General features: G+C 46.1%; 1 protein-coding gene across 1 annotated transcript in view; it reads right to left on the bottom strand.

The window, feature by feature from the left end:
* Positions 1 to 6448: 6448 nt before the first annotated feature.
* CERCAM (cerebral endothelial cell adhesion molecule) overlaps positions 6449 to 18340 on the bottom strand; it is a 244422-nt gene continuing 232530 nt past the window's right edge. The window contains exon 12 of the mRNA XM_069609141.1: positions 6449 to 10446. Within this exon, the coding sequence (XP_069465242.1) occupies positions 10209 to 10446 (238 nt within the window). The 3' untranslated portion in view covers positions 6449 to 10208. The remainder of the gene's footprint in view (positions 10447 to 18340) is intronic.

The raw sequence follows: 18340 nt of genomic DNA on the forward strand, positions 1-18340 counted from the left end.
CATCTCCACTCGAAATGGCCATGCTCGCTAGCACTTTGAGGCTGGGGGCTTAAGAGCAGGAAGTGAGGGGTGCCCTTACACCTCCAGGACCCGCCTACGAGTGATATCACTTTATCAGGTGGACCTGCATTTCTTCCGTATCTCCGTACCTGTGAAGCATTGATACCCCTAGTGTAAGGCCTAGACACTGCCTGTATCAGATCTCAAATCTATCACTCGCAAGATCAGATGCTCTATGTTTCCGTATCTGTACAGTACGCATATTTCCTGGGGCACGTCTTCACACTCGCTAAATTTTACTCTACTGATATTCCCTGAGGAGGCTCGCCCACTGCTTGAATCCACCCCAGGACTCACGCTCAGACACTGGGACAGTATCAGGACTGGCGCTATGGGCTACGGGACTTGCTAGGTGATCAGCTATGTCTTCGTCTTCACTCGATTGATAACCCTCCCCAATCACTTCCTCCTCACCTGAATAGTCCAGTTTCTTCCGGCGGGTAAGTCCTATGTAAGGCTTCTTCTTTTTTAGAAGATATGGTCTACCTCGGAAGGAAGCCACCGTGACTCCCAGACAGAGAAAACCCACGGTGACTCCCCTCCGCGACAGCCAGAGGGGAAAAAGCCACTGGAACGGCAAAAAACCCCCTGGATCCAAGGTAGTCGTGAAGGCTGTGGAAGTCGTCTGCACTGTAGTAGGTTGAATGGGTCCTCCGCCGAAAACCCAGGAAATGGTAAGGTCGGCGTGTCTCTGCAATCGAGTGAATGGATAGGGCGGTTTACAGGTAGGTACCCCTCGGGGTGGAGGACAAGTGTGAACGGGAGAATCCGGGAGTTAGAATGTCCTAGAGCGAAGAAATTGCAGCAGAGAATCAGCACGGGAACAAAACACAGGAGAAGGCAAGCAGGAAACAGAGAAGGGGGGGTGCCCATAGGGAACGGGAGGAGGAGAAAAAACAGGAAGAGTAAGGAAGGCGTGATAGCAAGGCAGAACCGTCAGAAGGAAAACTAGCGCAAGCAACAGGGCGAGGAATGAACTCAGTTGCAACGCGCCGAGCCGCCGGCAGCCGAGTGAGATATACAAACGGCGGCGGCCATCTTGAAAACAACTAGACCGAGTCTGGTAGGCGAGGAGGAACGTAATGGAACACTTTAATGGCGGCCTTGTTTCCACCTTCACCACAAACGCCAGTCGCCGGCGGCAGTGACAGTATGCCCCCTCCGAAGGCTTCTCCCTCCCGGCCTTTCTGGATGTAGTCGGCGGAACTTGTGTAACAGTTGAGGAGAGTGAATGTGGAAATGCGGTTCCCAAGTGTCTTCTGAGGAGGGATACCCTTTCCAATGTACGAGATACTCAAGACGTCCCCGATGATAATGGGAGTCCCGTATCTGAGAAACTTCATATTCCTCAAAGGCTGGAACCGGCAAAGTCCATAGCTTGGGGGATGCTTGTTTCCGGGTATCTGGCACAAAGGGACATAAGAGAGATGAGTGAAACACGGGGTGAATCCGCCTGAGTCCCTTTGGCAACTTGAGGCGGAAGGCCACCGGATTTATCTTTGAAGTTATCTCGAAGGGTCCAATGTAGCGGGGTGACAGCTTAGAAGGCCGAACCCATCGAGGAAGGAACTTGGTGGACAGCATGACCTTGGAGCCCTTGTCCCAGGCAGGAACTTGACTCCGGTGTTTGTCGGTTTGCTCCTTATAATGTCTGCTAGCCTTAGAGAGGCTATGACGGGCCGTGTTGTGGGCCTCCTGGATCTGCACAAGGGTGTTCTCCAAAGAAGGAATGTTAGTTTCCTCCCAGAAACTCGGAACTATGGACTGCGGGTTGTATCCGTAGGTACAAAAGAATGGGCTAATTCCTGTAGCCGTGTGGACAGCGTTATTGTATGCAAACTCTGCTGTGGGAAGCAGGTCCACCCAATTGTCTTGCTGTTTATTGATGAAACACCTTAAGTATTGCTCTAAGGTACCATTTAACCTCTCGGTTTGTCCATTTGTCTGGGGGTGAAACCCCGACGAAAGAGCTCTCTCAATGCCCAATAAATTGCACAATGCTGACCAGAATCTGGAGGTATACTGGCTGCCCCTGTCTGAAATTATCTTTTGAGGAAGCCCATGTAGCCTAACAATGTCTTTGAGGATTACATCAGCCATGATCGAGGCGGACGGGATCTTTGTCAATGGAGAAAAATGTGCAAGTTTCGAGAAGGCGTCTACGGTTACCATTATGCAGGTACAGCCTCGGGAAACCGGTAACTCCACAATAAAATCCGTAGAAATGCATTTCCAGGGACCATGTGGAACTGGTTCCTGTTGTAACAGCCCCATAGGTTTCGAGGTGGTATATTTGCTTTGTAAGCACACCATACAGGATTGAACATAGGCTTGAGTGTCGGCCTTCATGCTGGGCCAGATGAAAGCTCTTTGGAGAAGTTCCAGAGTGCCTCGTACTCCTCGATGACCTGCAGTCTTGGAATCGTGGCACCACTGAGTGACTCGTCTTCTGAGATTACTGGAAGGAATAAACAGTCTTCCGCGGATAAAGTGCAACCCGTCCTTAGTGGTGACTGGTTGATTTCCCATATTGAGAGTAGGTTCTTGGAGGTAGGCTCCTCGTACTTCTTCCAAGAAGTTAGACACTGTAGATATGATCCGGGTACGAGGAAACATAAGCTCCTTTCTGTAAGGGAAAATAACATCGTCTCTGCGGGAAAGAGCATCGGCAACTAGATTTTGAGAGCCAGGGATGAATGTGATGACAAAATCAAACTGGGCGAAAAAATGAGCCCATCTGGCCTGACGGGTGTTATAACACTCTTGCTGCTTGAGTATTTGCAGATTTTTATGGTCTGTTCGTATCTGGAACGGGTGTAGGCTCCCTTGGAGCAAATGCCTCCACTCCACACAAGCCAACTTCATAGCAAGTAATTCCTTTTCTATGACTGAGTAGTTGCGTTGGCTAGGATTCAAAGTCTTGGAGAAGTATGCCACCGGATGCTCGAGGTCCTTGACTCTCTGAAGAAGAACAGCACCTACGGCTGCTGCAGAAGCGTCAGTCTCCAGAATAAAGGGTAGTAGTTGATCTGGTTGTTTCAAGATAGGAGCTGAACAGAACTTGTGTTTTAAGCTGAGGAAGCTTTCTTCAGCCTCATTTGAGCAGATGAAAGGACCTGTGGATTTCTTGAGAAGGGATGTAATAGGAAGAGTGAGTAAGGAAAAGCTCGGAATGAACTTCCGATAGAAATTTGCCAGCCCCAAAAAACGTTGAATATCCTTAACTGAAGAAGGCGACGGCCATGACAAGATGGCATCCACCTTCCTTGGGTCCATAGTAACCCCTTTGTCGGATAGGATGAATCCCAAGTATGACAATGAGGATTGAGCAAATGCACATTTCTCAGGTTTTACCAGAAGACTGTGATGTTGTAGTCTGCGCAGAACTTCCTTGACATGTCGGGTATGTTCCTCCTGGCCCCGTGAGAAGACTAAAATGTCATCCAGGTAAACCACTGTGTTAAGGTTCAGAAGGTCGGAAAACAATCGGTCCATGAATCTCTGGAAAATGGAAGGTGCATTGACTAGGCCAAACGGCATGACTTGATATTCAAACAACCCATAGGGAGTGCGAAACGCCGTCTTCCACTCATCTCCTGTTCTTATGCGGAGTAGATGATACGCATTCCGTAGATCAAGTTTAGTAAACACAACAGAGCCTTGGACAGCCTCTAGAATCTCTGATATAATGGGCATAGGGTACCGATCCTTTATGGTCACTCTGTTTAACCCCCGATAGTCGATACAGGGCCGCAACTCCTTAGTATCCCGTTTGGGTATGAAAAACAGAGAGGCCCCAGCGGGGGATTTGGAAGGTCTTATGAGTCCATTTGCTAAATTATCATCAAGGTAACATCGGAGCACAGCCTTTTCCGATACAGAGAGGGAATACATCCTCCCAAAGGGGACCAATGCCTGTGGTACTAGGTCGATACCACAATCCTCTGGGCGATGTGGAGGAAGTTTGATGGGGGTCTGCTCCTGAAAGACTTCAGTGTATTCGGAAAGATGTTCCGGTATGCAATGGAAGGAACTGCTTTCGACAGCAGACATGGTCTTTACAGTTGCAAATGTTGGTTCTGGAAGGCATTCTCGTAGGCAGAAAGCGGAATGAAAACTTAGTAGATTCTTAGACCAATCCACCATTGGGTTGTGTTTCCTGAGCCAGCCTATTCCTAAGATGACCGGGAAGTGGGCCGCCCGTATAATGTCAAACTTTATGATTTCAGAATGCTGGTGAATGGACACCTGAATCTCCTCGGTGATGTGAGTAATGAGTCCTGAACATAGGGGTGTACCATCCACTCCTTCAACCTTTTGGTCCTCTTTTTTCTCAATCCTTAGCAGACCCACCTTATCAGCCCAAAAGGTGTCAAGGAAGTTTCCAGCCGCCCCACAATCCAGTAGAGCCTGTGTCTCTACTTCTCTCTTCCGGAAGCGGAGTTTAATGGCGATAACCATGAGACGCAAATCTTCGCTCATCTGAGATGAGGCCACAGAAAGTGTAGTGTAGGAACAAGGTGTAGCCCCTCGATAGTCCGTTCCACTGATTACCGAGGGCGGTCGTTTCCCGATCTCCTTGGGGGCACATCGGGACAGTCTCTCAGCAGATTGTTGGCGGCTCCACAATATAAACAAAGGTTCCCTTCACGTCTCCTCTTCTTTTCTTCGGCAGTCAACGGAGATCTGGTGGTTCCGACCTGCATGGGTTCATCTCTGGCGGGACGCGATGCAGGTGAGGAGGCTGAGGGGGGTGTATCCAAGAAAGGATGTGGACCTCGAGCCTTCTTCCTTTCGTTTCTTCGTTCCGTCAGGCGGAAATCAATTCTTAGAACTGCAGTCTGAAGATGTAAAAAGATTTCTGGGCGCGGGATCCGGGCAAGCTCATCCTTGAGCTCTTCTCGCAAGCCCCTGCGGAATATGGCATACTGGGCCTGCTCTTGCCAACCTGCCTCTGCAGCGAGCTTCTTGAAAGTGGAGATATAGGATAGTAAGTCGGTACTCCCTTGACGCACATCCAGCAGGTCTTTGCTAGCCATGTGTGAGCTTTCGGTTCGCAAAAAGGTGTGTAGCAGTAGTTCCTTAAAGGCCGCATAGTCCTGCAAAACTGGGTCTGATAGGGATACCAATGGAGTAGCCCATGCCAAGGCGTTTCCCGTCATGTGCGTGATCATGAAACCCACCTTGGAATGATCTGTGGAAAAGGCATTTCTGCGGAAGGTGAAATGAATATTACAGGCTTCCAGAAATTCCTTAACTTTTCTTTCCGAGCCGTCGAATTTACCCGACACCAGGGGTAGTGGGGGTAAATCAGTTGTCTGTTGTTCTCTTGCAGCTACTCTTAGTTGGAGCGTCACGTTGTCAGCCTTTAGTGTTTGGACTTCTGCGTTGAGGGTTTGGACAGCTGTCACCAGCTCTTGCAGTTGTTGTGGCGTAGCCATGTCTTCTTCTGGGCGTTGCAAACTATCAGGACTGGCGCTATGGGCTACGGGACTTGCTAGGTGATCAGCTATGTCTTCGTCTTCACTCGATTGATAACCCTCCCCAATCACTTCCTCCTCACCTGAATAGTCCAGTTTCTTCCGGCGGGTAAGTCCTATGTAAGGCTTCTTCTTTTTTAGAAGATATGGTCTACCTCGGAAGGAAGCCACCGTGACTCCCAGACAGAGAAAACCCACGGTGACTCCCCTCCGCGACAGCCAGAGGGTAAAAAGCCACTGGAACGGCAAAAAAAACCCTGGATCCAAGGTAGTCGTGAAGGCTGTGGAAGTCGTCTGCACTGTAGTAGGTTGAATGGGTCCTCCGCCGAAAACCCAGGAAATGGTAAGGTCGGCGTGTCTCTGCAATCGAGTGAATGGATAGGGCGGTTTACAGGTAGGTACCCCTCGGGGTGGAGGACAAGTGTGAACGGGAGAATCCGGGAGTTAGAATGTCCTAGAGCGAAGAAATTGCAGCAGAGAATCAGCACGGGAACAAAACACAGGAGAAGGCAAGCAGGAACCAGAGAAGGGGGTGGGGTGCCCATAGGGAACGGGAGGAGGAGAAAAAACAGGAAGAGTAAGGAAGGCGTGATAGCAAGGCAGAACCGTCAGAAGGAAAACTAGCGCAAGCAACAGGGCGAGGAATGAACTCAGTTGCAATGCGCCGAGCCGCCATCAGCCGAGTGAGATATACAAACGGCGGCGGCCATCTTGAAAACAACTAGACCGAGTCTGGTAGGCGAGGAGGAACGTAATGGAACACTTTAATGGCGTCCTTGTTTCCACTTTCGCCACAAACGCCAGTCTCCGGCCGCAGTGACAGACAGTCACAGCATCTGCACCTACACAATTAACAGGAGGCCTCTCTGCCGGGCCTCGGAGCAAAGAGACACAGAGAGGAGGGAGGATACCCTTGTTTTCCTTTTTATTGCAAATCTTTTTAGAAATGTACACAGTCAACTGGACACTCATTGGCTGCGGGTCGGGTTGCGCTCATCATATTGCACTTACCAGTTAATTCCCAGAGAGTTAGAACGTGATTGGTCAATTTCAGACAGGAATGGGGGAGCGCACAGCAAAGGCGTCAGGAACAGCCTTAAAAGAGAAATATCCACAGGCTTAAATGGCCAGGTCTAAATTCTGGTGAAAAGTACCTGATTACGGAAAAGTCTGCAGAGGTCTCAAGATAACGTGCACTGTATAAAAGATGAGAATACTCGAAAAGGAGCACAGTTACTCCACCCAGACTAGTAGCACAGTCATATTACCCCGAGTAGAGTGTCATTACACCCAGACTAATAGCACATTTACATTACCCAGAGTAGAGTATCATTATACCCAGACTAGTAGCACAGTCATATTCCCCAGACTAGAGTGTCATTACACCCAGACAAGTAGCACAGTCGTATTCTACAGAATAGAGTGTGATTACACCCAGACTAGTAGCACAGTAACATTAATCAGAGTTGTGTCATTACACCCAGACTAGTAGCAGTCATATTAGCCAGAGTAGAGTGTCATCACACCTAGACTAGTAGCACAGTCATATTCCCCAGAATAGAGTGTCATTACACCCAGACTAGTAGCACAGTCGTATTCTACAGAATAGAGTGTGATTAGACCCAGACTAGTAGCACAGTAACATTACTCAGAGTAGAGTGTGATTACACCCAGACTAGTAGCAGTCATATTAGCCAGAGTAGAGTGTCATTACACCCAGACTAGTAGCACAGTCATATTCACCAGAATAGTGTCATTACACCCAGACTAGTAGCACAGTCATATAACCCAGAGTAGAGTGTCATTACACCCAGACTAGTAGCACAGTTATATTCCCCAGAATAGAGTGTCATTACACCCAGACTAGTAGCACAGTCATATAACCCAGAGTAGAGTGTCATTACACCCAGACTAGTAGCACAGTCATATTCCCCAGAATAGAGTGTCATTACACCCAGACTAGGAGCACAGTCATATAACCCAGAGTAGAGTGTCATTACACCCAGACTAATAGCACATTTACATTACCCAGAGTAGAGTGTCATTACACCCAGACTAGTAGCACAGTCATATTCCCCAGAATACAGTGTCATTACACCCAGACTAGTAGCACAGTCAACTTCTACAGAATAGAGTGTGATTACACCCAGACTAGTAGCATTCATATTACCCAGAGAAGCGTGTCATTACACCCAGATTAGTGGTACTATCATACTATTCAGAGTGGCATTACACACATATAAGTAGTAATGTCATACTACTCAGAGTAGAACACCATTAAACGCTAGCACTGTCATACTACCCACATTAGAGTAACAGACATTAAACCCAGCCCAGTAGTACTGTCAAACTACCCAGAGTAGAGTGCCATTATACCTAGACTACTACAACTGTCACACTACCCATACTGGAGTCTCTGCCTTTAAACCCAGACTAGCAGTACTACCATACTACCCACACAAGTATCATGCCATCTATCCAGACCAGTATTGCTGCCATATTACCCATATCAGAGCCACTGCCATCTACCCAGACTAGTAACACTGCCATATTACCCAGATCAGAGCCACTGCCATCTACCCAGACTAATACCACTGCCATATTACCCAGATCAGAGCCAATGCCATCTACCCAGACTAATACCACTGCCATACTACCCAGATAAGAGCCACTGCCATCTACCCAGACTAGTAGCACTGCCATATTACCCAGATCAGAGCCACTACCATCTACCCAGACTAATACCACTGCCATATTATCCATATCAGAGCCACTGCCATCTACCCAGACTAGTACCACTGCCATATTACCCAGATCAGAGCCACTGCCATCTACACCAGACTAGTATCACTGCAATATAACCCAGATCAGAGCAACTGCCATCTACCCAGATTAGTACCACTGTCATATTACCCAAATCAGTCACTGACAACTACCCAGACTAGTAGGGTCATCATCATTACACCCAGACTAGTAGCATTGCCATCTACCCAGACTATTACCACTACCATACTACCCAGACTAGTAGCACTGCCATGCTACCCAAATGAGGGCCTCTGTTATTCGACCCAGGTGAGCACCTCTGCCATTCTACCCAGATGAGTGTCTCTGCCATTCTACCCAAATGAGGGCCTCTGCTATTCGACCCAGGTGAGCACCTCTGCCATTCTACCCAGATGAGTGCCTCTGCCATTCTACCCAGATGAGTGCCTCTGCCATTCTACCCAGACGAGCACCTCTGCCATACTACCCAAATGAATGCCTCTGCCATTCTACCCAGACGAGCACCTCTGCCATACTACCCAAATGAGTGCCTCTGCCATTCTACCCAGACGAGCACCTCTGCCATACTACCCAAATGAGTGCCTCTGCCATTCTACCCAGAGAGCGCCTCTGCCATACTAACCAAATGAGTGCCTCTGCCATTCTACCCGGATGAGTGCCTCTGCCATTCTACCCAGATGAGTGCTTCTGCCATTCTACCCAGATGAGTACCTCTGCCATTCTACCCAGATGAGTGCCTCTGCCATTCTACCCAGATGAGTGCTTCTGCCATTCTACCCAGATGAGTGCCTCTGCCATTCTACCCAGATGAGTATCTCTGCCATTCTACCCAGATGAGTGCCTCTGCCATTCTACCCAGATGAGTGCTTCTGCCATTCTACTCAGAATTGAACACTGCCATTCTACCCAGATGAGTGCCTCTGCCATTCTACCCAGATGAGTGTTTCTGCCATTCTACTCAGAATTGAACAGTCATTCTACCCAGATGAGTACCTCTGCCATTCTACCCAGATGAGTGCTTCTGCCATTCTACTCAGAATTGAACACTGCCATTCTACCCAGGTGAGTGCTTCTGCCATTCTACCCAGATGAGTGCCTCTGCCATTCTACCCAGAATTGAACACTGCCTCATCACCCATATTATTAAATAGCTACACATGATCACAGACATTGCACCCGGATCCCCCGCCAGCTCCAAGGGGCCAATGATTTCAATGCACATCATCATCCGAGCATGCCCAGTCTAGGGTTGGTTTGTGGAGTTTCCTTTCAGAGACTGTGTCAAGGTCTTTTCCATGAAGAAGAACAGAGCCTACGAATGTTTTCAGGTTGTGTGCCTGCATATCTGGAGTAGGCATCAAGTGTGGTCGCAGAAAGGTTAGGCAGCAGTAGTCTGCGGCCGTGTCAGGTGTTTGTTTTTCCACTAGAGGTTTGACTGAGGAGATGCTGGTTGTTGGCATCAGATGTGTGTCCGCAAGAGTGGACAGTGGCTAATCTAGGCATCAGTTCTGGCCCCTGGAGATTACGTGGAAGTTGGTAGTACCGTATCAAGCCCTAAGAGAGCACACAGGGGCTGTCAGGGCCAATTTCCCTTCCCCAAGGCCAGATTATCAAAACTTTACCCTTGTGCAAAAACATTCATTACATTCATTTGGCATCAATTTTACAGTTTAGAATGGAGCCAACATGTTTAAATAATACTGATTGGAACAAAACCTGCCTGCTCCGCTCTGTTTTATCCAAGCATTTGCTCAATTATCAGGAATGGTGCAAATGTTACAAAATCAGGCCCCTGGAGGTCAACCTGAGGCTCTAGATGTCAGTTTCCTTTGCTGGAGGTAAGTCAGCGTTTATCTGCCAGAGGAAAGGCAAAAATGGCGGCTGTCAAAGCTCATCATGAGAGGCACGCCGCAGAGTCTGTTGTGTGTCTAAACGAGAATCTTTCAGGGTTTTCTGAGAACCACTCCAGTGTGTGGCCACTGCGTCGTTGTCCCACAAGGTGGAAGTCTCTGTGTCACTCATCCAATCAGGCTCTCCAGCGTAGTGGGTTGGATAAACCAGCAGGGGGTGAGCAGAGAACACCTTCAGGTCACGGTTCACAAAGTGCTCCTTGTACTGTTCACTAGAAGCAAAGGGAAAATAAAGAGATATTTATTCAGAGGATAGAAAAGTACAACGGGCATCGGCACCATTACCACTTGCAAGTAATGCTCTCAACTAAAATAAGATCTCCTTCTATGGGTGCCCCAGAAAGACGCTCTAGTATCGGAGCATGGATTCATTCAACCCATTGAAAACCCATCGAAAATCCAATAACCTTCTAAATAACCTCAGAAAGAGTTACTTACCTCTGACAGCAGCTCACCAGTGTTGGACCTGCTATAGATTATATCATTGAACTCAGTTGGAGGATGTCAAACATTTTACACTTTTCGGGCCTTCCGCCTCTTGGAGGACACCCATTTGCTTTAAGCCTTATGCCATCCATTAGTTCTTATGCCCTGTGCCATCACAGTTATATGCAGCACGCCCGCCACGAGAGGTTTCAAGGGACCCCCTATGGGTGGGCTTCCATGTGCGTTAAAAGTCAACAAAAATGTAATCATGAAAAAATTGTCCAGTAATAGTCCTTGCACTGACGTGAAAATAGTGGGACATTAGGTGCACTAGTTTTAGATGGTGTGTGGTGCTTACACATTTATTTTAGTCCGGCAAGTAACACTTTTATAAGTGACATTTCTGGTATTTTATCTTCGTCTATTCCTGAAGATGGTGCTTCTTTAATTTTTTTAGGAGATTTTAATAGTGAATGTCTTAATGATAACTTGTATTGTTTGAAAGACAGGGCACATTGTTCAAGTTAGTTAAACAAGAGTGGTAGCTTAATGAGACAAGACTTAGGAAAGTGAAGCCTGGTAATAAGGAATGGAAATATTCCAGGTGATAAGCCTCCCTAGGTAACAGAGCGGCACCTTAATAAGAGAAGACTTAGAAAGGTGGAGCCTGGTAATAAGGAATGGAAATACTTCAGGTGATAAGCCTCCCGAAGTAACATAGCGGTAGCTTAATAAGAGAGGACTTAGAAAAGTGGAGCCTGGTAATAAGGAATGGAAATATTGCAGGTGATAAGCCTCCCGAAGTAACAGAGCAGCATCTTAATGAAAGAGGACTTAGAAAAGTGGAGCTTGGTAATAAGGAATAATAAGGAATGGAAATATTCCAGATGATAAGCCTCCGAAGTAACAGAGCGGTAGCTTAATAAGAGAGGACTTAGAAAAGTGGAGCCTGGTAATAAGGAATGCAAATATTCCAGGTGATAAGCCTCCCGAAGTAACAGACCGGCAGCTTAGTAAGAGAGGACTTAGAAAAGTGGAGCCTGGTAATAAGGAATGGAAATATTCCAGGTGATAAGCCTCCCGAAGTAACATAGCGGTAGCTTAATAAGAGAGGACTTAGAAAAGTGGAGCCTGGTAATAAGGAATGGAAATATTCCAGGTGATAAGCCTCCCGAAGTAACAGAGCAGCATCTTAATGAAAGAGGACTCAGAAAAGTGGAGCTTGGTAATAAGGAATAATAAGGAATGGAAATATTCCAGATGATAAGCCTCCGAAGTAACAGAGCGGTAGCTTAATAAGAGAGGACTTAGAAAAGTGGAGCCTGGTAATAAGGAATGCAAATATTCCAGGTGATAAGCCTCCCGGAGTAACAGACCGGCAGCTTAGTAAGAGAGGACTTAGAAAAGTGGAGCCTGGTAATAAGGAATGGAAATATTCCAGGTGATAAGCCTCCCGAAGTAACAGAGCGGCAGCTTAATAAGAGAAGACTTAGAAAAGTGGAGCTTGGTAATAAGGAATGGAAATATTCCAGGTGATAAGCCTCCCGAAGTAACAGAGCGCCAGCTTAATAAGAGAACACTTAGAAAAGTGGAGCCTGGTAATAAGGAATGGAAATATTCCAGGTCATAGCCTCCCGAAGTAACAGAGCGGCACCTTAATAAGAGAGGACTTAGAAAAGTGGAGCCTGGTAATAAGGAATGGAAATATTCCAGGTGATAAGCCTTTCGAAGTAACAGAGCGGTAGCTTAATAAGAGAAGACTTAGAAAAGTGGATCCTGGTAATAAGGAATGGAAATATTCCAGGTGATAAGCCTCCCGAAGGAACAGAGCAGCAGCTTAGTAAGAGAGGACTTAGAAAAGTGGAGTCTGGTAATAAGGAATGGAAATAATCCAGGTGATAAGCCTCCTGAAGTAACAGAGCGGCAGCTTAATAAGAGAAGACTTAGAAAGGTGGAGCCTGGTAATAAGGAATGGAAATATTCCAGGTGATAAGCCTCCCGAAGAAACAGAGCAGCAGCTTAATAAGAGAGGACTTAGAAAAGTGGAGCCTGGTAATAAGGAATGGAAATATTCCAGGTGATAAGCCTCCCGAAGTAACAGAGCAGCATCTTAATGAAGGACTTAGAAAAGTGGAGCTTGGTAATAAGGAATAATAAGGAATGGAAATATTCCAGATGATAAGCCTCAGAAGTAACAGAGCGGTAGCTTAATAAGAGAGGACTTAGAAAAGTGGAGCTTGTTAATAAGGAATGCAAATATTCCAGGTGATAAGCCTCCCGAAGTAACAGACCGGCAGCTTAGTAAGAGAGGACTTAGAAAAGTGGAGCCTGGTTATAAGGAATGGAAATATACCCGGTGATAAGCCTCCCGAAGTAACAGAGCAGCAGCTTAGTAAGAGAGGACTTAGAAAAGTGGTGCCTGGTAATAAGGAATGGAAATATTCCAGGTGATAAGCCTCCCGAAGTAACAGACTGGCAGCTTAGTAAGAGAGGACTTAGAAAAGTGGAGCCTGGTAATAAGGAATGGAAATATTCCAGGTGATAAGCCTCCCGAAGTAACAGAGCGGCAGCTTAATAAGAGAAGACTTAGAAAAGTGGAGCTTGGTAATAAGGAATGGAAATATTCCAGGTGATAAGCCTCCCGAAGTAACAGAGCGCCAGCTTAATAAGAGAACACTTAGAAAAGTGGAGCCTGGTAATAAGGAATGGAAATATTCCAGGTCATAGCCTCCCGAAGTAACAGAGCGGCACCTTAATAAGAGAGGACTTAGAAAAGTGGAGCCTGGTAATAAGGAATGGAAATATTCCAGGTGATAAGCCTTTCGAAGTAACAGAGCGGTAGCTTAATAAGAGAAGACTTAGAAAAGTGGATCCTGGTAATAAGGAATGGAAATATTCCAGGTGATAAGCCTCCCGAAGGAACAGAGCAGCAGCTTAGTAAGAGAGGACTTAGAAAAGTGGAGTCTGGTAATAAGGAATGGAAATAATCCAGGTGATAAGCCTCCCGAAGTAACAGAGCAGCAGCTTAGTAAGAGAGGACTTAGAAAAGTGGAGCCTGGTAATAAGGAATGGAAATATTCCAGGTGATAAGCCTCCTGAAGTAACAGACGGGCAGCTTAGTAAGAGAGGACTTAGAAAAGTGGAGCCTGGTAATAAGGAATGGAAATATTCCAGGTGATAAGTCTCCCGAAGTAACAGAGCGGCAGCTTAATAAGAGAAGACTTAGAAAAGTGGAGCTTGGTAATAAGGAATGGAAATATTCCAGGTGATAAGCCTCCCGAAGTAACAGAGCAGCAGCTTAGTAAGAGAGGATTTAGAAAAGTGGAGTCTGGTAATAAGGAATGGAAATATTCCAGGTGATAAGCCTCCCGAAGTAACAGAGCATTGTAGAACATTTTTGTGTTTGCTCCAAGGAGTTCCATTTGCTGCTATTCGTCATATGTTGGGCCTCCTTTCTCTTGATTCGTGTATTGCATGGGGCCACCTGCGTTTATATCGCAGCTTTTTTGTCCCCCTGAAGATTCTCTATTTACACCTTTTGAGGATGTGCAATTCTTGCCCTATTCTATTTAAATGGAGTGAGAAGTGTGCGAGTTTACATGGTGAAAAATGTACATCAAATTTCCCCCTTCGTGTTAAGAAAAAGTGGTTTCTCCATGATTGGACTACTGGCACAGATTAGTTAACTACGTGTAAACTTTTAAATCATTTTGTTTACGATATAAAACCTTATAATGTACTACAACCATTTTTGTTGGAGCACCCTTCTAAATTGTATCGAAATATGATGATGAGACTAAAATTGAATGTTTTTCCCACACAAGATATCATCGGCACCAGATTAAAAATGTTGAAACATGTACAGTTGTGTCGCCTTTGCAGAAATGAGGTGGAAACTCTAGAACATCTTTTTGTTAGTTGTGAAAAACTGGGCCGCTTGCCCAATCATTGAATAAGTTGGGGCCAGTCGAGGATGTGACCTTTTAAATCTTTTTATGGCATAGTTTGTTATCTGGTCCTACCACTGCACTTTGTATTGCTGCTATGCGCTTTCTATCTTTACTATTTTTAGATGAAAACTGTTTGCTATACTAGTTTTTTCTTATGAAATGTAGTTTAATAATTTTTTTATTGTTTGTTTAACAATCCTTTGTAATTTCTGTAATCATGTGTTTGTGTGAAATGCTTATGTAAAGCTAAATCTTACAATAAATAAATAACTAAGACTGTAGACTGTTTCCCTTTGACAGTTCAGCCAGCCCGGGAGCACTCCGTTAGCTGGAAAAAGCAGCAGGGGGTTGAGGGTGTTTAATATTTCACTGGGCTGGCTCCTCGGCTCCTCCATAATGGGTTAAGGGGCCACTAGGTCGATGCCCCCTCGCCCATTATGGATGAGCCGGCAGGCTCGGACTGGCCTATAGGGCAATGCCCAAATCAAAAAAGCAAAATGCTAGTGTGGGCCAGTGTTTTTGGTCTACATGGGCCACCCTTTTGGCCAATATAGGCCTGTTTGATGAGTTATTTCACTATGCAGCTAGTGGTTTTGACCATTGTTGCTGAATAAATATTCCTTTAATATCACAATTGGCTCACATTTTAGCAAAAAATACCCCCTTGTATACTATTCAAACAGTCTGTCACAAAAAAAAGGTTTAACATTTTAGTAAATTTCAGGCTGGGGATTCGCGCACATCCCGGGAATGAAGCAGCTGCCCCCGTGGGTGGGGGGGCACGCCCCACAGGTTGAAGACCTCTAATCTAATGTGTGGTGCGGCTCTCGTGGAGCGCTGAGAAGCGACAGACCAAGGTGGATGCAAGGAATCCTGAGACAAAGCGAGTAACAAGTAGTGGCGTGACTGTATCATGGTGGACCTGGAAGTCCATAAACAACACTGATACCACTTTCCAAAAGGCTTCACGAAGTAAAACGATCTTAGGCGGAACGAAGGAAGGAGAAGCCAACCTGACGTCTGAGAAAGAGAGTCCCGGTCTGACAGAAATCCCAGTGATGTTATCCCTGAACAATACAGGTAACGGGGAAAGAGGGAGGCCCTGGAGGGGGACCTAAGATAGCTGCTGGAACACTCATAATTGTCCTAGTTGAGACAAAGAGTCAAGAATGTAAGAGGAAGGTGAAAATCATTATTGGAGCGCACATACTCGTTACAGGCGAGATACATTGTCAAGGATACCTGAGGAGGGTGAGAATCACGATTGGAACGTTCATACTCGTCCCAGTCGAGACCAAGTGTCAAGAGTATATGAGGAGAGTGAGAATCATAACTTGAACGCTCATACTCGTCCCAGTCGAGAACAAGTGTCAAGAGTATATGAGGAGAGTGAGAATCATAACTTGAATGCTCATACTCGTCCCAGTCGAGAACAAGTGTCAAGAGTATATGAGGAGAGTGAGAATCATAACTTGAACGCTCATACTCGTCTCAGTCCTGATAAATTATCAAGAATACATGATGAGAGTGAGTATCATTACTGGGACTCTCATACTCTTTCCAGTCACGAAAAATTGTCAAAAATACAAGAGGAGAGTGAAAAGCATTATTGGAACACTCATACTTGCAGCAATCGAGATACAGCGGCAAGAGTCAATATAGAGAGTCAGAATCATTATTGGAACACTCATACTCATCCCAGTCGAGATGTATTGGTGAAAGCAAACAACAGATAAGAGAATCATTATTTGAATCTGCAAACTCGTCCCAGTCAAGATAGATATTGGGCCTCATCACGAGTTTGGCCTGAGCCCTTAAATGCAGCGGTAACAGTAATACCACCGCATTTAAGGGCTGGCCAAATCACGAGTTGGGCAGAAAATGGCAGTTTAACCTCCAGCAAAAATGTCAATTTTTAGGCCGGTTTTGGCACTATTACCACCAGCGCAATTACCGCCAGGGGTAATAGCGCTTCCCAACTCCATTGGGTATGGACCCAATGGGGAATGAGGATTTACCGCCCCCCTCACAACTCACGATTCGGCGCAAATTATGCCAGGCCGAGTTGCGGTACTGCTAGGCAGTATTCCAGCGGCATTACCACCTGGATACCGTCCAACTCATGATGAGGCCCATTGAGTAAAGAGAAAACCTTACGTTTGATTAAGGAGAATGGAACAGAATTGTCCTGTGGAGGAAAAGATAATCCCAAACAGAATCAAACAAAAAGAGAACAGAAAGGAAAGAAAGAAAAAGTGAGAGGAAGAGACTGTTTAGACCTTGAAGAACCCAGTATCTAAAGGATTTGATAAGAATATCTGTTGAACAAGGGAGTCATTCTCCTGTACCTTAGCTGGTATTTTAGTGGTAGGATCAGGATAAACATTTATAAGTGCAGGTAGGCGGTACAGCCAGCTGTGGTAGGGATGTGACCATGATGGGTGAAGTGCTAGAGTGGAGGCAGAGGAAGTGAAGGACAGAGGCAGGTTAGAGGTGAGGGAAAAAGGTCAGCTAGCAGGCAGATGAGAGGTAGGTTCAGAGGGTAACTCGGAGGCGAGGAGGTAGGCTTTTAGTTTGGTTTTAACTCCTTCTGTGGGGGGAAGGATAGCTCAGGGGCAACACGTTTGTCTTGGAAGCAACACAACGCAGCGCAACACAGGTTCAAATCCTGATCCTGTGCTTAGAAACCACTCCTTGGTATTAAGCGCCTTATAAATGAACCCTTATAATTAAATCCATGTGGACTGTTTCTTGGATGTGCTGGGGGAGGAGAATTCGATGCATGTGGAGCAAGAAGAGAGAAAGAACGAAAACAAGAGGAGCCACAAGGGTAGTCGAGGAGGCAGAGCAGAGATTACGAGAAGGCTTGTAGAGTTGGATAGAGGAGGATAGATATGGTGGTGCCTTACCATGGATAGATTTGTGAACAAGGAGAAGAAATGTACATCTGCTCTTGTTTTGCATCGTCAGCCATCCAGCCTGGTGAAGGTACGAGGAAGTAGGTGTGAAGTGAAAGAGTACGAAGAGAGTTCTGGTAGCTAGGTTAACAATCTTGTTGAGGGGACAGAAAGCATAGTTGAGGATACCAAAGAGGATGCTGGCACAGTAGTTCAGTTTAGAGAAGACACGAGTGGTTAAGGGATGCTTGCCAATGTTGAATGGAAGGAGGTGCCTAATTTTTCTAATATTTAGGAGGTTGAGGCGAGCTTCTGTTCCAGTTTTGGAGATGAAAGTAGAGAAGGTGGGAGACGGGTCATAGATGACACCAAAGTTTTCTATTTGAAGAAGAGTAGGGGAGAGTGTCAGGTGGGTACCGGATAGGGAGAGGAAGAGTTGAAAGGGAGTCTTTTGCAGTGTAAAAGAGCACCTCTGTTTTGTTTAACATCAGAGAGTGTGAAGCCATCCAATATTTAATGGCAGGGAGTCAGTTTGAAATTTTGATAGAGATCGGAGGAGAGTTCCGAAAAAAGAGAAGAAGAAAGATTTGGGTGTCGTCCACGAAGAGGTAGTACGAGAACCCAAAGGAGAAGATTAGACCCCAAGAGCAGAGGTGTAGAGTGTAAAGAGGAGAGGACCCAAGGCAGAGCCTTGTGGAACACCAACATTTAGAGGAGTGAGTAGAGAAAATTGTTGCTCCGGAAAACAGAAACTTGGCGAGGTGACAGGTAGGATTCAATCCAGACAGGGGCTTGATCACAAATCCAAAGAAGAAAGAGAGTATTAAAGAGAT

This window comes from Ambystoma mexicanum, chromosome 8, assembly GCF_040938575.1.
Source record: "Ambystoma mexicanum isolate Mex_15411 chromosome 8, UKY_AmexF1_1, whole genome shotgun sequence".
NCBI lineage: Eukaryota > Metazoa > Chordata > Amphibia > Caudata > Ambystomatidae > Ambystoma > Ambystoma mexicanum.